The 27,997-nt window shown below is 32.4% G+C and overlaps 1 protein-coding gene across 1 annotated transcript in view; it reads right to left on the minus strand.

The window, feature by feature from the left end:
• Positions 1–27,997, minus strand: part of AGPS (alkylglycerone phosphate synthase) — a 119,269-nt gene that overhangs the window by 28,676 nt on the left and 62,596 nt on the right. Inside the window, 8 exon segments of the mRNA XM_033111798.1 lie at positions 1,886–1,947; positions 4,327–4,396; positions 8,767–8,879; positions 10,652–10,728; positions 15,123–15,174; positions 24,769–24,812; positions 24,815–24,850; positions 24,853–24,894. Coding sequence (XP_032967689.1) covers positions 1,886–1,947; positions 4,327–4,396; positions 8,767–8,879; positions 10,652–10,728; positions 15,123–15,174; positions 24,769–24,812; positions 24,815–24,850; positions 24,853–24,894 — 496 coding nt within the window.

Here is a 27,997-nt window from a genome sequence, read left to right on the forward strand (position 1 = left end):
CTCTAAATCCCCCAGGTATTATTCCTCAGTCTCCTTTGCTCTTGTTTGTATAACTATCCCTTAAATATTGGGGTTCCCTGGACTTCTTTCTTAGGACCTCTTTTTTTCTCTTCATCCATACTATCTGTGTTTGTAGATATATCTGCTCCCTTGGTTTCAATCACAGTCTAACGCTAGTGTATCCAAAATCGTTTCATCTCCTACTTGGACCTCAGATAGCTATTTTAATAGGCTGCATTCTTACACTATTTCAGAGTTCCTCCATAAGACTCCATGTAGAGTATTCACTGACCACCTAACAGGTGTACCTGTTGTGCCAGGGCCACGAAGGAATACAGAAAAACTAGTTAAGACTAACAATCCCTTAAGAGATTTATACATGTAAATGCCAAGAGACCTAATAATGTGTGAGGGTTGAAGACCCTGATCCCATGAGCTGCTGATAACATACATGGTCTCTACCCAGCTACAGGTTTGAAAGAAAAAGCATTGCTAAATGGGTAACGAGCAAATTTCATGTCAGGAATGTAGCTGCTTTCCCTTCATTTTATTTATTAAAACTTCACCTGAAGTTTCATTTAAAAACAAACCAAGTATGTAGCTCTGTATAAAAAAGATACTGCCAGTGAGTCAATTAAATGAATATGTAAGTATATACAAGGAAAGGATAAAGAAAAATAAAAAAATAGCATGTTTAGGTTCCACAGTTGAAAGAATAAAAAGACAATGATAATCACCAGTTAGTAATAATTGAGGACAAAGAAATACATAATACTGAAGAAGTAACACTACACTAAGCCACACTTCCCAGCAAGGAAAGGGATTAAAGACTAAAATGGTCTTTGAGACAACTATGAACAGCTGCCAAACTATCTGTTGTTCAAAAGTGTCAGATGTTGACGAGTTGATAATTCTTTTTATTTACAAGATTTATTCTCCTTAGAATTAAATTAAATTTAGCATCAAAATCTGTGAATAACTGATTGATACTATAAATTTGGTTATTATTTTACAATGCATGAAATATGAGCATCAATGCACCAAAAGTCATAACCTATAGTAGATGAAGACTGAATAAAAAAAGTAAAAAGATTTCTGGGGGAGAGAAAAAAGAGGTTAGGGTCGAACAAAAATGTTAAGATATGTAATATCTAAGAGGTGGATTCATGGGGATTTGTTATGTCCTATATACTTTATAGTGGATTAAAATACTTGTTAACCTTATAAAGAAAAAGTAAAATGTAAGGCATACTAAAATAAAATGTACTAACAACTTCCTGAAGAATTTTTTATTACTGAATGAACTCAAGAGTCTGTTTTTAATAAAACCACTTCACCTTTCCTAATCAGTTTTTACTATTAATTTCCTAACCAATATCTATATGTATGTGTATGTAATTTAAAAATAAAAATTGTACACAATTTCTTAAATTGGATATCTTTCAGAAATCGCTGAAATGCAAGTTAAAATCTTGCTTAGTAGGACCACACAAACATCAAAAGCTAACTGATATATTACAAAAGGAGGTTAACTGTTTTTATAATTTGGGGGCACGTTTTGGAAAATACTTTAGCATATTAAACACTTAATAATTTAAATCAAAGCCAAATGAAAACCACATAGTGACACTTAGTGTTCAATAAGACTTTTTAAAATGTAAACTTCAATAACACCTTCTTCCTTCTCTGGGACACAAACAAATTTGCTTCAAATCAAAAAAGTGGCTTGCAAATATGACATTCTGATGAAGATACTAATTTAAATAAGAGTAATCATCTTGTTTCTTTATAGAATTTGGAAAGTTTACATATTCACACACAAAGATACATCACTTGAGCAACTCGTATAGCATATTTTAATATAAGGCATTTTATTTCATTTTACCTGTCCCAAGGAGCAGAAGTCTCAAAAGATTCTCCCAATACATAGTATTCCAAACCCAAGTCCTGTTAAGACACATACACAAAAACCAAGACATTACAACAGATGTAGAAGAATCAATAATATTGTGCACATTTCATGTTCATTGTTAGTATTTCATGCGATTGCTACATCCCATGTTCCTACTTCAGCCTCTACGGCTCTTTGCTACCCACCTCATAAGAACAGTGGGAAGTGGTCCAGAGATAGAGCCTGCGGGAGTATAGGAACTTTGTCTTGTTCTCCTCCCCACCTGCAGCACTGGGCAGAAGGCCTGACACATGGTAGGAACACAACTGTTTCTCCAACGAATGAGTCTCTATCTAGGAACTGTCCATGTACATGGAGAGAATACCACCAGCACAGATTTTTAGTGGTCTATACAGCAAATGAGCCAATACCAAAAAGTGACCATCGGCATTGAAGGAGCAGAAAAGTAGGAAAGTTGGGGGCGGAGAGACTAGAGGAAGGAAAGGCTACCTCTTTCTTCAAAGCAACTTTTCTTTATAAAACAAAGTAAAAAATACAGCGCCTCTCTTTGTAGTGACTGAATAGAGAGAATATTTGAAAGCACCTCTGCTAGGAAAGTATATTTTATAGCATGTAAGTAACTTATAACACTAATTTCTTTACCCAAAGTATAATTCTGTAATTTTAAAACTGAAAAGAGCAACACACAAGCCACCGGGCATATAAATATATGAAAGAAAATTTTATAAGGTAGAAAAATCAATACATGTTAAGTTTTCACTTCTAGTAAAATGAATCACTTCAACTCTACCACTGGTTAGTGGGAAAAATTCTGAAATCAATCACCTAAAATGTGTGTTTTTCCCTGATGCATTCATTTATTCAGTAAACATGTATTTGGTGACAATAGTATTAAGCATAGGGAAAATATAAAATAAGATAAAACTAATAATCTCCCCTCCCCCCAAAAATCTCTCTCTAACTTGCTTTTGACTGTTTCAACAATCTGGAATTTTAATAGTTAAGAAACTTTGAACTGTGTCTATGTTGTACTTCTTGCAGTTACATTTCATTTTCTAGAATTCTGAGTGTAGTATTATGAGAAAATGGTCAACATCCTCGGAGAAAAGGCCAAACAAAATTTTATGTATATGCAAATGCTTACTATGGGAGAACTTGGGGTATTGACAGTCTGTGGAGGTAAAAATTATAAGACCTAAAATCATCTATTACCTTTTAATAAACTGTAAATCTGTTAAACACAACTTCTAACACAGCACACAGGCAATAAATACACTTCCTGTTATCCGCATGGGGGGAGGGGATGGCAGGAAGACCTACATTCTTCAAATTCACTGCAATCTGAACCTTAGATCGTACCCAGGAGTACATTATTTATAAAAAGAGAACACAACTCAAGCTTTCTTAGAGAAGTAGAAACAAATTTTATATGTTATGTAAGTATTTCCTTCGAATAATTTCCAAGTGAAAAAATAGAAAATTCAGTTTGAGGAAACCAAATTCTTAATAGGATAGCTGAGAAATGATCTTTTAAAACAAGGCCCTTCAAATTACATAACAAGCAATATTTTTAAAAAGTAACCCTAGCAATAAGAGCAGAAAACAATTAAGAAACTTTAAGTTTGTTACAGCCAACGTAGAGAAACAAAATGAATGAAAAAATGAATAAACTTTTAGAAGAACACCTTCATATCAATAAGTAGAGAACACTCTTGAGGTTAATATGACTAATAAAGTTTCTCATAAATAAAAAATTTAGAATTAGAAAAATATTAGAGCTCAAATATACTCAAATTATTTCTTTAATTCTATACAGCAATCATCACCAGTGAATCAATAACTAATTGGAATCAAGTTAAATATCAACTTTTAAAGACAGTTAAAGAAAAATTTATACATCTTTAAAACAGATTATGGATCACGTGAGGAATGCTGCAAAATAAGACAGCCTGATTCTAACTAAATAACGTTAGAAATGGCCTGCTCAACTCTGAGACAGAGAAAGGCTCCTAAAGAACAGAAAGACCTATTAAAAATCTTTAAATTCCTCAAAAGTATATATGGAAGATTTAATTCAGAATCTGTAAATCTGTTCATCACCATTCCTAACACAGCACACAGGCAATACATATACTTTTTCCTTATCAGCATGTGGGGGGAGGGAGCAGTAAGAAACTATGTTCTTCGAATTCACTGCAATCTAAAATTTAGATCTTACCTAGGATTACATTCAAATGCTTACTGTGAGAGAACTTGGAGTAGATTTATAGCTAATTCTGGATTTCTGTAAAATGATGTGCTAAATTACAGTAGGTTAAAATTTAAGAAAATAAAGAAAATAATTCTATTCACTCAAAGTAAAAAAACGTATTGTTTGTAACATAAATTGACAAGGAAAATATGAGACAACTTACTCGAATGTATGCAATGACATAGGTCAGCAAATAACCTCTCTGTCCATTATCTTCTCCAGCTGCCAATCCACTGTAATTAAAGAACTGTTAATAAATATCAAATGAACTATTAAAAATACAAATAACTAACAAAACTGATTATGATACCCCAAGATAACGGCTTAAAAGATTAACATATATTACATTGCATCCCATTTTTAGTTTACTCTCATTTACCATAAATATATCAAAGAGCTGTCAAGAGAATAAGCTTGGATAATAAGAATCTGAAAGCACTTTTAATATTTCAATTTGGTCATTAATTTCAAACTTTTACCCACCCAACTATAAAACTGACTCGTGAACTCAACTACTTTTACCCATATTGTCAAAAGAATAGAAAATTAGACATGAGAAACAAACTTAAATAATCTTCACAAGCATAAGCTATTTAAAATACTCTCATTATATTGATATTATATTCATGTATTACTATAACCTTATTCATATATAAAGATGTGCAATGAATGACTAGGATTTGCCAAATACCAAAACATTTCTTCAATACTTGAGCACACAGTATTTGGAGTATTAGACATGGTGTTTATTTTATGAAACTTAAGACTTAAATGAGAGACAAAACATACTTACACAGAAATACCAAACTTTATGAAGCAACATATAGACAAGTATAAGACCAATAGATAAGGTCTTATTACTATGAACACGTGAACTATCCATTTCAATTTAAAATAGTTTTATCCATAGAAGTTGTATTTGGTGATCTAGTTAGAATCAATCACACGTACCACAGAATTCAGTACAAGTCCTCTGCTTTGTAAAAGTCATTCTTCTTTTAAAAGACTGAATCATTATTAATTTCCACTATCTTCAGTAAAGAGTTTTTAATTTTGCTTCTTTCCACCATCAGGAAGAATTAAATTTTAACTATTCTTAGTCAACTAAATAAAACTTACCTCAAACTCTCAAAGTACTCACCTAAAAATTCCTCCATAAAACCAGACAAAAAGAAAAGTACCTTTCTTAGGTCATGCCTGGTGATTACCTTTTATGTCTCTCTTCTCAATACCCTAACTGTACTTCCTTATCTCAAGATGCTAAGCCCCTACCCATGGTGTCACCTAAGACTCAGGTCTAGAGCCTCTGTGATTTGAGCCTCTTCTAGAAGAATCATTTCTCTTATGGCTTCAATTAATACTTCATAGTGAAGTCCTTTCCCCCCCTGAAGTTCTGCTTGCTTTTGGAGATAAGTAAATAATACAGTGTAGATGTACCCTCGTTCCATACATGTACTGTAAGGTAATTTTAGGCTAGGAAATATGGGCTAAATCAGATTTTCTGACTTAGTATTAGAGCTGGATCAACATGAACCAGTGTCATCCAAAAGGAGTGACAAACACTTGATAGGAGCAGCTGTAGTCTAAAATTACTTGGGGACAGAGTATATTGAAATGAATGAGGTTGTTTGTATTGTTAGAATGTTAATGAGTGAAGACGACAGAACTTAGGTCAAACAGCTGAAAATGAAAAGTAAGAAATAGACAATTCTGGGTTCAGTGTGTATGGATGTGAGGTTGGGGTAGGGAGTCAAATACAGTTCCAAAGCAGAAAGGAAACTAGTGAGAAAATTGCTGCGGAAGTGCGTGGAAGAAAATCACTGAGCCCATACTCCAGGTGGGTAGGACACAGTCAGACACTAAGTCCCAGAGAACAAAAACACTACTAATCCAGGAAATAAAAACAGTTCATCCGGAAAATATTGATAGAAGGAAAGGGAAGGGACGGGGAGGGGAGAGAAGAGAAGGGAAGGGAAGGGAAGGGAAAGAGAGTGGAGACTAGAAAATGGGTGAAAAGACCTGCACTGGGAATCTTTGAGAAGGTGCATTCTAAGCATGTTTTTGGTGAAAAGTCACAGGGATGAACATTCAGTAGGCCTGTCTCTCTTACATGAGGATGAGAAAAAGTCCTACTTTGCAGTCCCAGGTCAAGCCATTTTTCTTTAGACCCTCTTCTAATATCTGCTGCGTGTGTGTCTGTGTGTGTCTGTGCGTGTCGGGGGGCGGGGTTCTGTTCCACTTTGGAATCCAGTTTGATAAACCACACAGAAACATACGCTCTCTTATCGGAAGCAGGAAGAAATCAATGTCCATTCTAAATTCACAAGCCCCAAAGGCCAAGAAAAGTCTCTGGGTTTCCTTTTCTGAATCACTGGTTTCCCTGCGAATACAGAGTTTTCGAACTTCTCTTTTTTTTAGCTTTCAGAACTCTGCATCTTCTAGCCAGAGTTACCTTAAGATAAAATATGTAAAAAATAGTAGGGCTTAGAAATTAAATGCTTCTAACTTGCCACTTTTGCAGCCACTCCAAAACACTATACTTGGATTTAAGCTGCTTTATGTTAAAATAGCAACATCCATCCCCTACTTCCTACTCCCCATCACAAATTTCAAACATCAATTAACAAGGTTCTTAAACAAATTTAAACCTGTTTCATGAGGACAGACTGGGAAGACTAATGAACGAGGAATGAGAGACAATCTTTTTACATAAAAGAGCCATCTGGTGAACCTAATCACTCTCATGTTGAATTACATTAAACAACTTAAGCACACACTTTAAAAATAATGATAACATATTACCTCAAGTTCTATGGTAAATGTCAATACATTTGTTATGATTGCTGACAGGTCATGTTTATTCGGCTTAGCGATGTTTATTCTGCTTAGTATATTAGCAAACATAGGAAAACAACCAAAGTATGATTATTCAACATTTGGCTATTACGTTCTGTTGGATTATATGTGTACAAAGGTATGTAACAGTGTTAGGGTAGGAGTGGCAGTCAAGGAGGAGAAATGGCTAAGATAACAAAAACGTTGTAAACTGTTGGGAACACTGCATTAAAAAGCAACCATTTTAAAGCCAATGAGTGGTGGGAACAGAGGCTAAACCAAAAGGACGGAAAATGAAGGAGATTAATAATGCCCTAACTCAAAATAAAATACAGGAGCTAAACTAACTTAATGGAAACTTTAGCAGAAAGAAATTTAGTGGTGCTTTCCTCCATGCCATTGTGCAGAAGGAGAAATGATTGAGGAGTAAGGGTTGAAAGAGTGGAATCTTAAATAAGAAAACTATCCATGAATCTTTCAGTGATTAAAACAAAGAATTAGTGCCTAGAGAGACCGGGGTCGGGTGCAGGGGTGGGGGTGGGAAACAGGACTTCTGCTAGAAAACCACACAAAGATATTTCCAAATATCAAAAAATCAAAATAGCTCTAAGTCATCTGCCTAATAATGACAGCCTGGATTGTTCAACACAGATTTCTGCATCTAACTGAAGGGAGCCAGGATGAAAGTACGTTAAGAAACTAATTGTATGTGGCAAACAGTAATAGCAAAAAATGAAACCTCAATCAGGGTCCAAGTTTTTAATGCTTTATCCTTGCTTTAAACGGATACTTCATCCCCCATAATTTATTTTTAATGGATGAATTTAACACAGGTTGTCTTTAGTATAAGCAACCTGCTAGAATTAAATCAATAGCTCTGGGCCTCGGTATCAGTATCTAAAAAGACCTAGATTCATTTTAAGGATGATTCCATATTACTTTTAAGTGAATGGCTGGTCTTACAAGAGAAAAACAAAACTGGCATTACATGAAAAGACAGTTCATGACGGTTGGTTGCTCAAATGAAATAAAACTGACAAAATGGTTCTGACAAATACCTAAAGATTAAAATACACCAGGAATAAAAGCAAACATTCACAAAGAATGCAGATTAAGCATAATGTGTACGATACATTTCAAGTTCTGAAATAAAAAAAGAAGACGAGTATCCAGAAAACTGTTAGTTTATGTACTTAAGAAAGGAAAAAAATGTGGTCCTGATAAATGGCATTTGCACTAGAATTCCCATTGATCAATCTTATAATCCATCAAGCAGACAGACAGAAACCACCCAATCATTATTCAGTTGGTTATAAATGTGAAATGTTTTCTGTTTCTTTATACCGGCACAAAACAGTAAGTGACAGGGGGTGGAGTATACGTAATTTATCAAACATTTTGATTAAACACAATTTCCTTTTAAAAACATACTCATAGCATGTTTTATACATATACTATTACCACTAAATAGTAACATGATTATGAATTTTTTTCATATTTCACTCTAGCACAACAAACAGCAAATATTATACAATTAGCATTAATGGAAAAATACAATAAAATATTCAATATATCATATATATATGATTAGACAAGAGCAACATACCAATCTAACTTCCTGCAAATTTTGAGAGTAAACCAACACAACATTTTAAGCTGTGATATATTACCATAAATTTAATACTAGAAAGGGTACATTAACAAACTGCTTGGAGACATCAGAATTTTAGCTGAACTTTCTCTTGGCATTATGAACTTAAAGCCATACCCAAATTTTGCAGCAATGTCATACACTTGTTTTTCATGTTGAAGAACCTTCTCACGGTCTCCTTCAAACAATAATGTAGCAACACTTAGCTGATTTGGATCAAATCCTTTAAACTACAAAAGGAAAAAAAAAGAAAGAAAAAAGAAAATAATTATTACAGATAAGTCTTATACGAAATACTACATCAAAATACATTTTGCTCTTACCTTCTGATCTGGGCTCAAACACACCAACTCTTTAAAAATTGACCTTTGGAACTTTAGATGCCAATCAAAAGGAATGCTTAATGCACCTTTTAAGGTCATTACAATATAATAAAACTATGAAAAAACACTTCATTTCAAAGTACGCCACAGTGTCAATTGTAATGACATACTGATATGTAAACACAATAACTTATGAAAATTATAACTGTAATAAAGAATCAAAACTACCAAAATGATAGAATATAACAGAGTAGCAGAATGTCGGGAAAAGAAAATAAAAGCAACAGCATCCTTACATCCTTACATTTAATAAGTTCTTATTAAATAATATATTCAAAGGAGATGTTATGCATAAACTTAAAATACAAAATATCTAAGAAAACTCTTAAAAGGAAATATATAACTTCAATATGAAAACACGTCTAAAAAAAGTTGAGAAAGACGTATGTTCCTGAAGGCATAAACTAAGTGTTATAAACCTGTCAATTCTTGCTGAAATTAATAAACTATTTTTTTTCAATTCTGATAAAAATCTCGATGGACTTCCTAAAATGGGGAAGAATTTCTAAAATTTTTCTAAGATAATAATAAACAGGTAGGTGATGGTGACCAGGAAAATTCCAAAAAAAAAACAATAGGGAGAACTAGACCTACGGTAATTAAATCTATTTACTTTTTTAAGAACAAAAGCTCATTTAAAAAAATCTGATATATTAAAATGGAGCCCATTTCTTGGATAAGTAATCAATGTCAGAGAAGCAAAGATTAGTTAATAGTGCTGTGACAACTGGTTACCAATTGTGGGTGAGAGAGATAAAGATTAATTTAGATCTTTATCTCACATCATCAAATTGAAAAAATTCAAATAGTAATAAAGATAAAAAAAAGTCTTTTAAAATCCCATTTAACAAAAAAGCAAGAGAAGAAAATGGTTCTAATCATAGTTCTGGAGGAAGGAAGGCTATTTAAGCATAGTAGTAATTAAATCATCACAGGAAAGATAAAAATTTGAAACATTTGCATCAAAAAGAATAACTCTTATTTTAAAGGGAGTTATCTGACTGGAAAAATTATTTACAACCTTTATGACAAAGGCATCTAATAATTCCATTACTCAAAGGGCACACACTGAAGCACCAAGTTAAAAAACATGAAGCTGTCACCCCTGGAGAAATAACCATATTCCACTAATGCACACAAAAATTTTATCTAGGAAATACAGGGAAATGGTCAGTCTCATTGGAGTTTCAAGCAACAGGAAGGGTGCAACAAAAAAAAGGCATGCGTGTACTGCTAGTAGCAGTAGTGTAAGCTGGTATAAACCTTTCGGAAAGGATTTTAGCAATCAATAGAATAAAAAAATCTATATTCTTATTTCACTTCCAGATATGTACTATAGAGGAAAAAATGCAAACTATAGAAGATGTTATATGCATGAAACTGTTTAATACAGTGTTATTTTCAGGAACTTCAAACCTGCAAAAAATTAAAAATTTTTGAAACAATATATCATTGATTTACTTAAATATTTATTCCACCATGAAAAATAATTATGAAATGTACACTGCAACATACAAAAACATATCATAGGTTCATTATATGAAGGGGGAGATGGCAAGAAACAAAAAGGGTTACTATCCTAAGCATTTAAAAATTTAGCATTTTATAAAAATTCTTACCTTTGTAATATAAAACTTTTTTAATCCATCCAAAAACGATGTAAAAATAGAGGAAACCTGAGGTTTTAGAGCATGACCTAAGAAAAAAAGTTAATATTTTAAATTAACCAATTCTATGTTTTTCAGAAGATCAACAGGCTACTTTAACTTCGTATCCTAAAAGAAAGTGAACATTTTCAAGACTTTAATTTTTCAAATCTCCCTATGATATATATATATATATGTATATAATGTGTGTGTATATATATAACATATATATATAACATTGATTCTAAGATATACATCTTTTATCTTTATCTCCTTTCAAAAGTCACAACTTTTTGTTTACACAACCTTCTTGGTTGTTTCATTTTTAACTCAAATTACTATATGTAATTAATACTACATGGAATTTAGATTACCTTTCAATGGTATAGTTTATACACAGTAAAATCACTTCATTAATTTTTATTTCATTAAGACCACCCAATGGTGACTGGTTTTACTTTTATTTTTTTTAATTATGCAGAAACCATTCAGAACTATAACCAAATATTGAGTCAATACCATGTTTAAGGTTGTTTCTTAATTAACTCTTATTTCATCCAGAATTCTTGGTGTAAAACTAGTAATTGCTTCCTTAATCACACTCAGAGTTAAAATTGCGAAAATAACATAAATGGTGTCTCAGAGTCTTTTAAATTAACATCTTTGCCTGCGGATTGAGCTTAATTGAATGAAAGTCTTTTACTGTTTTCTCACTGTTTTCAGAGTAGCAACTTCTTAACTCCGGTGACTGTTACGTTTAAGAGTCATGCATCTGGCCTTAGTGCTATGTGACCTATTCAGAAAAATGTGGCACACCACTTGTATACAATTTTTATAAAGAATTTTAAAGACTCTAGTAAATCTAAAATTATCTCCAAATAAAAAGTTTATTATTGAAAAAGACTTTAAGGTTTGGGGATTTTGTTTGTTTGACTTTAAAGACTGATCTCATCTTTAAAATAGATATAAACAGCAAACTAGCTTTTTTGGGGGAAAAATATTTCTGAGGTAAAAAAATTATAACTTGCAGTCTTTTTTTCCCATTCATCTTTCTTTTAACTGAGTCTGAATCTGTGATATTTATTACATTTTTATTGCTTATAATAGGAAACTGCATTACATAGAAGACCTACTAATACTAAGTCTTCACCAGAGGCTAAAAGTTAGATACCCATATTATAATTGAACAAAGCAAAAAACAAAAACGAAGGGCACATTAGATAAAGATCAATCTAGCAATTTTGTGAATTCCTGAATCAGAAGAAGAGGTTTGGTTGGTAATTGTTTTGTCTTTTACTGTAAATTGTCAGAGATACTTCTCTAGCATAACCACTGCTTTAAAAGATACCATTTCTAGTTTGTATAAAGTTAGAAATAACCTCAAAATGTTCACTTCCTGTCATTAATGGAATTCACCTTACTTTAACAACTGGAAATAAATATATAAACATAAATGACTGAGTTTGTATGTTGCATTCTTATAAGAAATTGAAATTATATGTTTCTCTACACATCTTCTAATCCATATAATCTTTACATAGGTACGAGGACTCCAAATGCTATTACTCTGATGTGGAATAATGCTTACGAGCATTATGTTTATTTTAACACACCGAAACTCATATGCATAATTTCCATTAACACTAGTAGGAGAAAGTCACATATATCCCTGATACTGAGTTGATGTGATAAGCTTTGAAGCATAATTATTATAAGAGAATCTAACTTTTAAGTGGATGAGGCATTAGTAGTAACTGAATATATTAGTTTTTACTTATTCTTAAATTAATGTTGCTTATCAAATTAATTACATTCTAAATATATTCCAGCTAGATAGTGTTTTATATTTTATATATAATGTTTTATATTTTATGATAAACAAAGTACCTAGTTTCCAAATTTACTGGCTGGACAGTTTGATTAGGGAATTTTGTGTTGTTACAGTGTTAATTAAACAATTTTCAAGACTTTAACAAATATCTATGTTTCAAAGAAGTGAGCTGAGATAGTGGAAAAAGTCTTGGGTGTTGCTGTCATACAGATGTGGCTTCAAACCCAGCTCTACCACACATGCCTTGTGGACTTTGGCTGAAATATTTAGCTTTTGAGTCGTCTGTAACTGGGATACCACTTGAGGAACAGTTGTGAGGAGATATTTGATAAATTGTGCAATTGATAATGTGCTTAATATTAGCACTACACTATGTGCTAGCCAACATTTGTTCACCCTCTTGCTATTTTAATAACTAAAATCAACATATAAGTGCCTATTATGTGATAGGTGCAGGAGACATAAAAATGAATGAGAAACACTAAATTTGGCGAACTAGTTTACAGAGGAAATCTGTAGATCATGTCAATATACTGAAAACATTTCATTTCAATATAATGTTTAGGGTTGTATCAGAGGAGTGATATTAAAAACATGAACAACTAATAATAAGGCTTGTGCTTTGTTAACAACCAACAGCGTACAAACACTGACCAATGAGCCATGTAGCTGGGTCCAAGTATGGATACCCCTTACTGTGCTAAGCTTACTCTTCAATTGCTTGATCATAGAGCCAGGGCAGGGTACATAGATAGAAAGGCTTCAATGGGTACTAAGAAACCAAAAAGATTATTGACTGTTAAGAAGCATGATCAGATCTGTATTTCGAAAGGATCACCTTGGTGGCCAAGTAAAGGGCAGAGGGAAAAGAGACATAGTCAAGACTGGAGAGGATAGAACCTACCTTACAGCATGCTCCTCAGAACAGTAATGAAAATGTGGAAGAAGGATGACACACAACCAGAGGATCTTTTCTTTAAACCTTCACTTTAAATTATTATAGACCCTAAGTATAAAATCTGGCCAAATCATAGTTAATTTTACAAAAGTGTCTATGTCTAACATAATTTACTACAATAATAGCATATAAATGGATAATAACATAGTCTTATTAATCAGATACATAGGTCTCTTAAGATCTAGATCTCTGCAAGAGGCTTGATTTTCATTTGATTTAACTATTACATTTGTGGGACCCATTTATCTTAAACTTTAATCATTAGTACAGTACTTTGAAAGTAATTTACTTAAAGAGATAAAAGCCTGTGACCAATGTAGAAGACTTTAATTTAAAACTAACTCGATATGTTATGTACCTGACTTCCTTAGTTAAGTTTTTCATAACTATAATAACCATTCTTACCTAAATTAAAAGCTAAGCTACTCTTAGAACAAACAAAAGCCTGCCTCTATTAGCCTTTAGTATTTATTATTGAGATTATATGTTCCTCTACACATCTTCTAATCCATATAATCTTTACATAGGTACGAGGACTCCAAGTGCTATTACTCTGATGTGGAATAATCCTTACAAGTATTATGCATTATTCCCATAATTTCAGAGACTGTTTTGAGGGTAAATTCTATAAACTTAAATCCCAACTAAATCTCAGCACATGGAAAAGACAGAGAAGCAATAAAATTAGAATTGAAAAGGTGATGTTTACTACTTGTCAGAAAGTTTAACACTTTTAAGCAAAATTGGGAGAAAAAGAAGCACATTTAACTACTACCGAATTTTCCACCTGAATATTCCAAGGGCACCTTAAATACAACCCATTGTAATGTCTTTTTCCCAAAATCATCATCTCTTCTGGACTATTATTCAACTAATCCAATTAGTCAAACCAGAAAACCGGGAGTTGCCCTCAACTCTTGCTTTTATTTAACCATCTACATCCAGTTGGCAAACTGGTCTTTGAAAAATCTATCCCTTACTCTCTATCTCCACTGCTGTTGCCTTGATTAAGGACCCCCAAATCTGCCTCTTGTTTCAACTCCTCCTCCATGCTCGCACCATTCTAATCTGCCTAACACTAGCAGAATGAGCTTTCTAAAATGTTGATTCTATTCCCTCTACAAAGAAACCCCTCTGCTGACAAGATAAAATCCAAATCTGTCCTGCAAAGCCTTAGTCCACCTATACAACTTATCTCTTGTAACAACTCTCACCCCACCATCTATTTGAGCCACAAAAAACTAAAACATGCCACTGAGGTTTTACAACTTCGTATTTTCTGCTAAGTGAACAAATTTGGGAAGAGAAAAGAGACCATCTCAGGCAGATTTCTATTCACCTTTTAAGATTTAGTGCAAGCATCACTCTCCTTTAAGGAGCCCCTCTTGACCTTCCACCCAACCTCAAGCAAAATCCAGCAGGATCAACCAACCCAGGGCAGCCAGTGCAGTCTTCTTTCACAGTGCCTCCAACACTCCTGCACTCATTCATTTATATAATCGTCTGTCCCATTAGACGAAGAGTTTCCTGAAGGATAGGAACTATGACATTACATCTTTCTAGCTCTACACTCAGTATTCCTGTTGGCACATTAACTGATGTTTCATAAATTATTGTGGTTTAATGAGATTTTTACATTACCACTTCTTACTTACCAAACTGAAACTGCTGGTTGTCCATGAGGCGAATAGATGCAGGAGCACATCTCTGTTTTTAAAAGAAAAAAATGTGATACAAATTTAATATGGTAAAGAAGCTAGATAGGTTGAATGTCATCTTTCTGCATTTGGGATCAAGAGCTTAGTTCCTAAGGATATATACAGGAAACAGTCTTAACTTTTTATATGATTTTATGAAGACAAGTAAAATATCAGCGGGTTCTATGAAATATTCGGATAGGAGAGATCTACATACACAAAACATACATATATCCATATGTTGCCAGATCTTTATCTGCAACAAGACTTGATTAATGCCTAACAAAGACCTATGGAAACACCTAAAAGAAATACTAGGCCTTAAAGTGAATTAGTTTAAAACAAAGTAGAAATTTTAAAGCCTAATGCCAATGCCTACAGCATTATGCCATTTATGAATTCTAATGTGTCATCAGGTTCTTATACACGTTTAAAATAAGGATGATGACAGTGGAATTTTTGTGGGCCAAAGCACTTTAAAAATTTTCAGTGTCTTCATAGATAAGTCTAGGAATTGCTCCTTCGTTTTTATCCCTTCTCATAATCCATTTTAAATAGAAAAACTATCCGGCAGTGTCCAGAATTCTAAGATCTTTCTAAGTTATTTGTATGAAAACAGCAACAAAATTTTGAAGCATAACATTATGTATTTATACATCTAAAAATGCACCAGTGGCACATTTATTTAGGCATGCGATAAAAGCTGCAAGGAAAGAAAAACAAGGAAAGCAGATATTCATATTAATTTTGTGGTGCTAAAACACTACAATACAAACACTAGCAAAGTTTAAGTTAGCTACAATTTTTTCCATAGAATTAAAAAGAATTGCATCCTAAATGGGATTTTTATTTTCTATGCAAATTTTTAACTTGGTTAAACTGCTACCAAGAGGTTGCTTTCAGATCACAAAATTTTGAATAATTTCATAAACTTTTAAAACATTTATCTTCTGAATATCATTTATTAATAAAATTTGTACCAACATAATGTTGAGATAACGAGAATCATTCAAAAGAACAAAACTTAATACATACCTTAACTACGTTGTAACAGTTTTGCTATCACTTGCTTTTAATTGAACAAATACTTAATTTTTAAACAACTCATAATACACACTTTACTTCACCCAACAAAATGACTTTTAGATTTTTATTCTGCATACTATACAAATCTCATCTTTGTTACTAAAGATGAGATAATTCAACCTATATTTTTAAAAGTCACTGCCAAATTTAAAGAAACAGTATTAGAGAATTTTATATACATAGTATTAAAACCTGTTGTGTTACCCAACAGGTTTAAATAGAATAGAATCCTATGGTTTCCAAGCTGCTTTCTATGTCTTTATTTAATATTAGGTTGATGCAAAAGTAATTGCGGTTTAAAAGATTAAAATTTACAAAAACTGCAACTACTTTTACACCAAGCAAATATTAATATAAGAAACAACCCTGTCAGGATAGCAGAACTAGTATTATCCCCATCCATTTCACAGGTGAGGACATAAGAAACCAGAGAGGTTAAATGACTTGTTAGAGGTAACTGTTAAATAGTAAAGACTGAACTAGAACCAAGATATTCTGACTGCTAGATGAGCAATATTTCAAATATACCACACAACCTCCAAAAAAATTACTTAAAACACCCACAAATGCACACACACAGAGAGCGAGCTACAGTCATATTTGAAACAAAAAATTACATGAAAATGATCTTATTTGCTATTTCCTGATCTTATTAAAAGTATAGAGTTATAAAATAAAATATCTACAACATGAGCAATGTGAAATCTTGGTATAAAAGTATCTTTGTAGCTTCTAAAAATGTTACCAGTTTCCAACACAAAGGAGAATCAATTTTCCTAAAATGTTTTTATTAAAATGTGCACATCAATTTCTATTAAAATATATGAAGCCTGATTAGACCAAGTTTCATTTCTTCATAAAATAAGTAGAATATCATGTAACATATATTTATGTGTTTTGGCATAAGCACATCAGTAAAACATGAGAAAGAATTCATAGCCATTCTGTCATTACTAGGGAGAAAAAAACCTTTTAAATTCCTACCAACAACTTATAAATTCCATCTCCTACTGCCACCCAGATTCTACGTCACCTGTGTCTACAGCAAGTGTTACTAGTGAAAACAACAAGCACAGGCACACATACAACAGAAAATGGGGGAAAACATAAATTACATTTAGTATAGTAAATTTCTAGTGGAATTCAATCTCTGGAACAACTAAAATACAATACACAGCCTTTGATAAAATCTTGGTTTGAAAACACTACCCACAAAATACATCTTGGGGACAAATGAAATAAACTGATTATAGAATATTAGATGGCCTTAAGAAATTACTGATTTTCTTAGACATGATAACGGTATTGTGGTTATAAAGAACACCTTTATTTTTAGAAGTTTTTAGAGGTCAAGTGTAATGATGTCTCCAACTTAATTTCAAATGGTACAGAAAACGTAATACACAAACATAAAACAAAGCAAAAAGTTAACAACTACTGAATATACAAGATGGATATACAGATGATCACTATACTAGTCTTTCAAAGTTTCTGTATGCTTAAAATCTACAAATTTAAAAGTTGGAAAAGTAAGTAAGAAAGCTTCAGGGCCCTTGCTACATACAGCAGCCCATATTCAATTACATTGAGCATGAATTTAACTTGACAGCTGAGTCACATAAACTAGTCAGTCCTCCACTACTCCTACTTGTACATCAAGGCAGAGTAGATGCTTACAGACTTATTATACTATAAGAGAAGAATAAGAAATTAAAGAAAGTTTTTTGTATTTAGATAATACATATTAAATTAGTTTTCAACACTGACTTTTAACAAATTATCAAAATCAAACCATCAGCTTTATTAAGTCTCATGTTTTAATAATGCCGCATATTTTTTAAAAGTCAGTAAATGTAGTTTTTCAGTTATTGCCACAAGTAAATTCTCAGAGGTAAAGCACTCAAATTAAAAAAGTGAATCTAGGTTGCTTTATGAGCCTCTGGAAATTGTGCATCATTCTAAAAATACAGAGGAAAAAAAGTTTCTTAGAATTTTAAATTGAAAGTTGTCACTACAGAGCTAATTAAATAGAAGTTCCTATAATCAAAACACCAAAGTAATGTTACTATAATTTAAAAAGAACAACATTCTGGGTTTCTATACCTATAGTTAAGATTAGGTTATGTTTCAATTGCTATAAAACTAATTTCTTAGGTAATATAACCTTGAAATATTTCCTTTAAAAGTTAGAGACATCAAAAATTCTGAGAGTCTGAACTCTACTTTCACTCCCATGCTATTCAATTATGCTTCACTAAGAGTATTCCACAGATTAGGAAAGGCGGAAAGGGGTCCTTGACTTAAAGTGACCCCTGGTGGTAGGTGATCAGAACTAACCTGAGAGGGACTATTTTCACCACGTTTAATGGTGGGTTAATGATAGATACAGGGAATTTAAGGAACACTCAAACAAAAATTGCTTACTTGAACTGAAGTTAATGAAATAATTGATTTCTTTTGCTCTTTCTTACTATGATAAATGTGCCCTTACTAGAATCTCTAATATCACTTGACTTGTACCTAAAGTGTACTTTATACTTAGTAAATAGTCTAAAAATATATGAGAAACTCTATGGACTAATAAAGAACTATCAATTATCTTTGTTTCATCTGCGCAAAGAAGAAATAAATAACCACATTGTCCTCAAAGTGTGGGTATAAGACTAATCAAATTGCTAGCAATTTCTTGCTTTAATGATGGGGATTTAAAACCAGGAATTTACTTGAATATAAAACCTGAAAAATAAAAAACAACCACTTTGATTAGTCTTGTTTACTTAGTAAATTCCTAGTAGAATTCTCTGAACTAACTTCAAAAGCAACAGATTTCTCAACCTAACCATTTTCTCCAAAAATTGGTCCTTATAAGAAACACATTAAAAGATTTCTGCAAAATCTGTTTCTACAGAGCCAAGTCATATCTCTTTCTCATCACAGAGAAAACTGGAACATACACTTCAGATGAGATATATTAATTATTCAAGAAAGTATCTCTTGGTTTACTAGTTACTGTCAAAAGAAATTCAGTATTAACATATTTTAATTGTCTGTAGGATTTTTACTATTGTAATTTCATTAAGAATAAACTATAAAATATAAGCACTGAATGGTAGTCCTATACCTCTGGTATTTTGGTTAAGGAATGAACTGCCTTTGAATTGAAAAGGTGTTTCTTCAAGGAGTAAATCAAACTTTCTATGCAGATTGTACAACAGCCCAAATTTGTGAGCTACAAGACTATTCTGGAGATAGTCTAGTAAATCTCATACCATTTCGAAAGCCAATGCTTCAAAGCCAAACCCTTTGTACACTGTTATACAAAAACTTAAACACAGAAAATTTATCATAATAGGCAATATGCTTAGTGATTATTAGAAGACAGGAACTATTTAACTTAACATCCTTTTATGTAGTATGCAGTGTTGGATATAAGTTAAGACCATGCTATTTCATATAAAAATACATAATAAAACAAAATTAAAAAGTTCAAAAAGGGTCTGTGAAAAAAGAGAATTTTGTTAAATGAAAATTTCTAGATATAAAAACTAAAACTGTAGACAGAATTCTTCCAGTAACTAATAAATCAGAATTGATACTATAAATCATACAATATTTAAGGCTATTGATATAACTGGTTAGTCCTACTGGAAATGACATCATAGCTTACAGTGAGGAGTCTACATTGTAAACAACAAGACCTCTTTTTAACAAGAAAATTATCTCTTGGTTGTAAAGAATGAAATAATATATATTATAGGTAGATATTTCCCTTCTCTTATATTAAGGGAAGATCCAAGAGATAAATAATGACAAACACACTGAGTGTCCTAGTCATAATTTTGTATTTTCAGTTTAGTAAAGGTGTAATGACTTGTTCTAAGCAGCCCTGGTCAAAAGCATGTCATAACTGTCCGTAAGTTTAATACATTTTGCTGGGTCACACAAGAAAGAATCCAATTGATCAAACATTTGGCTAGGTTATTCTCTGCTTCAGAGGGAGAAAAATATAATTTTTTTCCAAAAAAAAACAATTTAAAATAACAATTCCACTTTCTATATGTAATAAATTATTTCCAAGAATTACTGTTGAATATAAGAGAAGTTTTAAATGTTTTAACTCCTTTCAATTTATATGAACCCCTCCAGGATAAATCAAGTTGAAAACAGAACAATTCAAAGTTGAGATATAACATTCTGAGGTGTCAGACATGAACTATATATTTCTTCCCAAATTATCGTCTACACTCACTAGAAAAAAACACCCTATCAGTTTTAAATTGTTTAAAATGAAAGTGGTGGTATGTATAGAAAGGGCCACCCCTTGTCCAAAGGTAGTGAGAGATAAAGCTGCCTTTTAATCTATAACTCTAAAAACCTAGTTCTGATACTGAGAAAGACAGTTTTCAGAGGAACGCATACTAATTTATGCCGCACTTACAGTCACTGTATCTTGTTAATGGAACAAATGTTCCTCTCTGAATACCACTGGGCATAAGTCCTAAGTTTTACTGGGGGGAGGAAAAAACTCAAACTTCAAAAATTGCTTTTGAGCTCATTTCAACACTCAGCTCTCCCATCAAGTCATTTGAAAACAAACAACCGATTATAAGAGAAAAATAAAATATATCTGACATTCTGATTAAAAAACACAATTTTCTCCTTCTTGAGCGGTTACAGTAGGAAATCTACTTTCTGAGAAAGTCTTTTTTTTTCTTTCAATTTTTGTAAGATTTTATTTGAGTCAAACTGACATGCTGGGAAGCAAGATCTCAAATGTTTTGTCTGAGAAAGTCTTAAAAGTCACTTACCCATCTACTGAGTAAAGCTGGAGATTATACTGGACTGCCACTTATGAGATAGAATCACATTAATCTTCCACTAAATCTTCCTTTCTAGCTCTTCACAAGGTAGTGAAGTACTGAAAGAGGGTAATTCCTCACGTGGACAAAGATCAGAGGAGAGACCTTAGCAGAATCCTGCTGCAGCCAGTATAAGGTTGTGCAATTTATTCCCTTCAGCAAGAACAGTGATGAAAATAAACACAGAGCCCACGCTGCTATTTGTGAACAATCACAGATGCTCCTTTCCAAAAGGTACTCATCCAAAATACAGTTTCCCATTTCCAAAGCAACTTGAGTCTGAAAATACTGCAAAAATGGAAGTGCTATGAAATGACAGTGAGGAATTACAAGCAGCCAACTCATTATTCAATCAGGAATTTGGCACAATCATAAAGTATGTACTGTCGTCTATTTTAATGGATCTTAATTCCTCTGCTATCAGATGAAAATCCGAATCGCAAATTGAACAATGACTAGTGCCAAAACTTGGTAATTTCCTCAATTTTCCTGCCTGAGAATTCTGTTATGAAGCAAGGCAGCACATACAGTACCATTCTTGACATGTAAGATTTGTACATTCTATAAATTAGTATGTGAATGTCCCTAAACAATAATGCTAGCATTTACTCATTTCCAGAGAAGGTAAACATTAATACCTCTCTCCATGTGCACTATAATATTAATAGGTTCCCCAAATAGTGAGATATCTCAACTGTTTCATTCATAAGAGCAGTATTTGAGAATAAAATATCTATCTAGGCTTTTTAATCAGCTTCAAGTAAGACAAGCTTTCTAGTTGCATGGTACTTATCTCTAAAAATTGTCTATTATTAAATACAAAGAATCAAATTTTTAAAGCTATAGATTAAAATAAGCTTTCTTTTTTATCTGCTTTTTAACCACAGGGTGGCACTTTCTAGCAATCATCACCTTTATTTATTCCAGGTAATTCAACATAGTTTTGTGTAGTGAATTTAGATTATGGTTATTATGTGACTACCTAAATAATTTTTTAAAACAAACAAAAGGGCAATGTTTACTGATTTATTCAAGGATGAAGGAAAATTTCACAATTCTTCTCTATTACTTTCTATCTGGGGGCATATTAATCTGTGACAAAAACTACATCAAATTGTACCAACTATTTATGTTTAAATCCAACATTTTCACTGTCATAAAATTATAAATTTAAGATCTTGATACATTTGTACATTATTTCTCATTAATGAAACCTAAAATATATTTAGATGTATTTGCAATGTGGAAAAGCAGATGGAGCAGTCAGTGATGCATTAAGTATGTTTATCTCTACTCCAAAGATCATATAACAACACTTTTAAACAAATTAGTGAATCTTTTTCCTACAGAGTAGAGATACTGCGCAGGGGTAGACTTGGCCAACACAGACTGAATGTGACCTCATTAAGACCTTTTGTTGAAAATACATACAAATCAGACTCGTTTTATAAATTCTATAATTATGTTTTAAAACCTCATTGGGCATTCATGTTTATTTTGCTATATAAAAATGGAGGCCATAATGGTCAATTAAAAAGACGTCATTCAAAACTTGAACAAGAGACATAATCTGAACTACATCTTGAATAACAAAGCTTTTTGGGTGGGGAATAGTCAAGTTGACAAAGGTAAAAAGTAAATGAAAATAAAAGTACTTAACACAAAGAATAAATTACAATACAAAGTAAAAATACTGGAATAAAAAAAATATCACTCATTAAGGAATATTTTAAATTAACAAGAAAATATAATCTATTCATGAAAAATGTTTGGTTTCATTTTGATTTTTAATTGGTGAACTTATGGTTATTTTCTTAAAAAATAAACAAAAAAACCCTAGCTTCCCATTTTCCAAGGCATAAATCATAAAGCTCTGCAAGTAGTTCTTTTATTTCTTAATACTTAGAATATCTTAAATTTGAACTTACTTTTCTTGGCATTTAAGTGAGCCAAGAAGGTTTAGCATATAGGTTTAGCAACATATATCAGAACACACTTCTACTTTCCTGCCCAGTGCTCAGATATTCACTCCTAAAACTTGTCTCCATTCCTCCTTTATTCAATAATCCTGCTTTTAAATATTGTTGCCATCTCATTATTTTAGCAAACATAGCATAATACTTACTATATCACAACTTCCTAACCACAATACAATATCCCCAAAGTTCTTGTGAATTAGAAACTCTTTTATGTAAAGATTTCAACTATTAACATTTACTTCTACTTTAACTCCACCAAAGTAACCTGCCACAAATTCAAGCTGTTCATTCCAGGACTATACTTCTTCTTAAACTCTCCCCGCACCCACCCAAGAGTAAAACAATTAAGATTAAGGGGCCTACAGCTAAGTCTTGATAGGAGAAACAATCTAACTGATACATAACTGAAGCTACTTGAAAATGATCAAAATTATCCTTGTGAACTATTAGATTAGGTGATCACATACCTGGACTTCCTAAAAGTGCCAACTGTCAGAAAGAATGAGTCTCAGAAAGCAAAAGTGAGTGTATAAGATAAAGAGCACAGGAAATGATAAATAAATATGTGGGTAAATATAACATTTTTGGGGGCCTATTTTAAATTTCTTTAAAACATTAATAGCAGTTCTCTTAGGATGGTGGGAAGACTATTTAGCAATTTTCATTTCAGTACCTTACAAAGCACACAATGAACATGGAGTACTAGCAGGACAGAATTCCTTTGCCTCATCAGATCCTCCCTCTGCTCTGATAGCCTGAAGCTGATCTACATGGGTCACATCAGAAAGCTCCTGTGCGCTCAAGATTCTCATCTAGTATAGTGTAGCTGATGGGAAGTACAAACTCCAGGAGTTTGGAGAAAGCAAGGAGAGGCTGAAGTATAGTCTCTTAACCCCTCCCTGCTGGGAAATGTTGAAATAAGGATTTTTTTTCACAAACCACTGTAGTTTAAACAGTGAAGCAAATGCCTAAAGAAATGAAACAATTTCCACACTGATACACAGAACTACATACAGAAATAAATTACCTGGCATTATCTAGTCTCTAAAAACCCTTGATAATATTAATATATCCCTTTTTTTAAGTAGGGAATAGAAAATGGGAATTCATTTTAGCTTATAGCTAAATATATTATACTATGCTATACTACATTATATTACTTAATTTAAACTATAGCTTCAGTAATATTATAAAACAAAGTAGGGCATAGTAGTAGCACATTCTAAGAACGGATAAAGTTTGATTACCTATATATAATTTCTAAATTTTGGGGACACTGATATTCAGCCATTAATTTCAATAAATGTCTCAATTTAAGAAAAATTAAATATTACTTCAATTAATCACAAAATATATTACCCAAAAATAACTTAAGAAAACATTCAATAAAAGGCAGTCATTGGAAGCCATCAACCCAAATACGCATCTTACCTTGGCTTACAATTGTACAGCACTCTTTAAACCAAGAAATAGGTGTATAATTACTGAAAGAAATAGCAACTGCACTTGAAGGAATGATTTTACAACATTACCTTTTCATATAGGGCTGGGTAAAAACCACAAATATAACACAACTAAATATGAAGATTATATGTGACATACCAAAATCAATTACGCAGTAGAATTTAAGAAATGTAAATATATATGGGTGGGTTTTTTGTTTTTGTTTTTGTTTTTTACCTGTTTTGCAATTTCTCTTAAACAGGCTACTCCTTGTTCAAATTAGGGAAAGCTACTGAGCCATACTTTTGGTATTCGGGATTGGTCTGATTTTTATTGTAGCTTCTGTTATCACACCAAGAGTTCCTGAAAAAGAAGGGGGAATAATCCAATATGTCACATGCCAATTTTCTAAATCATATTTAAATCTACTTTAGCTATTTATTCAATTAATGTATTCTATTGTTCATATTTAAATCTATTTAATATATTCTGTTTGGGAATAATGGCTACCCAAGCTTTTCTAGAAAAACAAGTAAGCAAATTTTATAATTTCTAAAAAAAGTTTTTAGAATACATTTTCTTAGTTATGTATCTATATATATATTTTTTAGAAAAACATTTTAAGGTAACTTTCTCCAAAAAGATTATTTTTAAATAGTTTTAAAAGTATTACAACTTATTAAAAGAAAAATAAATATTTGAAAAGCAACAGGTTTTTATATCTCATATGCATTCAGACAAAGTATGTTTTGATATTTGCCTATTTTTACTGTAAGAACAATTTATTGGGGCCAAAAAGAACCTAACTCCCATGAGAACCTAAGATGATAGAAGAAATCGAGGGGCTATTTACACCTTGCCTTTTGCCTTAGGAATTCATACAAAGACAAAGGCAATACTGAGATGCCCTTGTAAGAAACAAGAAAACAGATATTTCAGAGACAAAAGTTATAAACATACAGCACAAGAGAACCACCAAGGAAACAAATATTCTTTTCTTTATTACATGGAGCAGTGGGGGACAAATCAAAGAGGAAGAAAAGTTCAATAGGTAAAGGAACAGGGGAAAATAAAGAAAAGAAAAGTTCATATAAATTGTGCTCTAAATATTAATATCTATGCTAAAAATATTTGAAGAGACGTGGTTAAAAACAATTGTATTCATAAGCCAAGCTTTTCAAATTGGTTTCTGATGTACAAATGGTAGAAATTAATACTATTAGTAAAACTTTCTGAGAATCATTAAAAAAAAGAACACAGAGGGCAATCTTTGAAATTGTAGAACTTAATTACAACACTAGAAATAAACAAAAAGTATCAAAAATCAAAGCTTCCAATAAATGTATAATATACCTAAAATAAAATGTCAATATATAATACAAGATTAAAAACTACTGAGTCCATAAAAGCAACTTACATTAGATCACAAAATGTTCATTACATACACAAATAATTTCATACTGAGATATCAAATATGACCCTATTATGACGTGCAAAATCACAAAAGTTCTGCAAATTTGGCCCAATTAATATTTCAATAAAAATAGATATATCTTGTACATTTTAAAAGATAACTAAAGCAACTAGACTTTCTCTTTTATTTTAGTATCTTTTTTGAGATATAATTCACAGACCTTAAAATTCACCCACTTGAAGTATAAAATTCAATGGTTTTTAGTATATTCACAGATACATGCAACTATCACTACAGTCTAAGTTTAGAACATTTTCATCACCCACGAAAAGAAACCCTATATCCATGAAACAGTCATTCCCCATTCCCTTCCCCACACACCTCAGCCCTCGACAACCACCAATCTATTTTCTGTCTCTATAAATTTGCCTATTCTGTACATTGCATATAAACAGAATCTTAAAATATGGTCTGTTGTGATTGGCTTCTTTCACTTCGAAAATGTTTTCAGGTTCATCCATGTTATATAGTATGTATTAAGTACTCCATTCTTTTTTAATTGCTGAATATTGTTCTATTTTATGGTATAACTCATGATTGCTTAACCATTCATCAGTTGATGGGCATTTGGGTTTCTACTTTTTTTTTTTACTAGATTACCAGTTTATCATAAAAGGATCCAACTCAAAAGTAGCCAGATGGAAGAGCTGTATAGGGCAAAGTATGGGGGAAGAGGTCAGAGTTTCCATGCCCTCCCAGACACAATACCTTCTCAGCATTTCCACGTGTTCACCAACCAGGAAGCTCTCCAAAACCCACATTTTGGGATTTTTATGGAGGTGTCATTACATAGGCATGATCAAATAAACCACTGGCCATTGGGACAAATTCAACATCCAGCCCGCCCCCCTCCCCAGAGGTCAGGGGGTGGGGCTGAAAGTTCCATAGGTTTTCACTTTTAGGCTGCTATGAATAATGTTACTATGAATATATGTGTACAAGTTTTTGTGTGGACATGTGTTTTCCTTTTTCTTGGATGTATACATGAAGACTTTCTTCATTTCAGAAAAACCTTTGATCCTATTCCATGTAATACTTGGTTGGTCCTCAGCTACCTTTGACTGAGGTTAAGTTCCAGGTGAGTGCAGCCAAAAGGTGGTGGGGGCTCACCTCTTGCACCCAGCCTTAACTGGTGGGACAGAGTCTCTACTTTGAGTGTGCACTAATACTGGGGTCACAATTGCCCTAATGCTGGCTGGTAAAGGGCTGGTATCTCGTCAGAACAAGTCAATCGAGAGGACCTACTTTCTTTCCTCCTTCCTCCTAGCAATCAGCTTCTAAAGCAGGGGTGCCCTCAGAGAAAAGTATGCTACTGTCCCCACTCCTACCTCCAGAGCATGGCTCAGAGATTTTTGTCTGAGAAACAAGCCATAAAACAGCTCTTACCTCTTTCCAAAAGAAATCATTTGCAACAAAGCATGGAGAAGTTCAAACCTAAGAATACTCTCTAAAATAACAAGAATGTGGTAAAAGGCCATTGGGAGATCATAAATTTATTAGAGATGTACGTAAAACTATAGGCCAGCTAGTTTGCCTGCATAGAAACAGTGGGGACATTGGAAGTCCTAGTTAGAGCAATCAGACAAGGAAAAAAAAAAGTAATTGAAATTGGAAAGGAAGAAATAAAACTGCCTATTTGAAGATGATATGATTTTATATTAAAAAAAGTCCTAAAGACTCAACCAAAAAACTGTTAGGACTAATCAATGAATTCAGTAAAGTTATAAGACACAAAATTAACATACAAAATCAGTAGTACTTTTATACACTACTTATGAATTTTCTGAAAAAGAAATAAATTGATCCCATTTTACTACAGCATCAAAAACAATAAAATACTTAGGAATAAATTTAACCAAGGTGGTGAAAGATCGCTACTCTGAAAACTACAAAACACTGATAAATCAAGAAGATACAAATACAGTAAATAGAAAGCTATCCCACGTTCTTGGATGGGAAAAATTAATAATGTAAAATGTCAATACTAGCAAA

This window comes from Rhinolophus ferrumequinum, chromosome 8 (assembly GCF_004115265.2).
Source record: "Rhinolophus ferrumequinum isolate MPI-CBG mRhiFer1 chromosome 8, mRhiFer1_v1.p, whole genome shotgun sequence".
Classification (NCBI taxonomy): Eukaryota; Metazoa; Chordata; class Mammalia; order Chiroptera; family Rhinolophidae; genus Rhinolophus; species Rhinolophus ferrumequinum.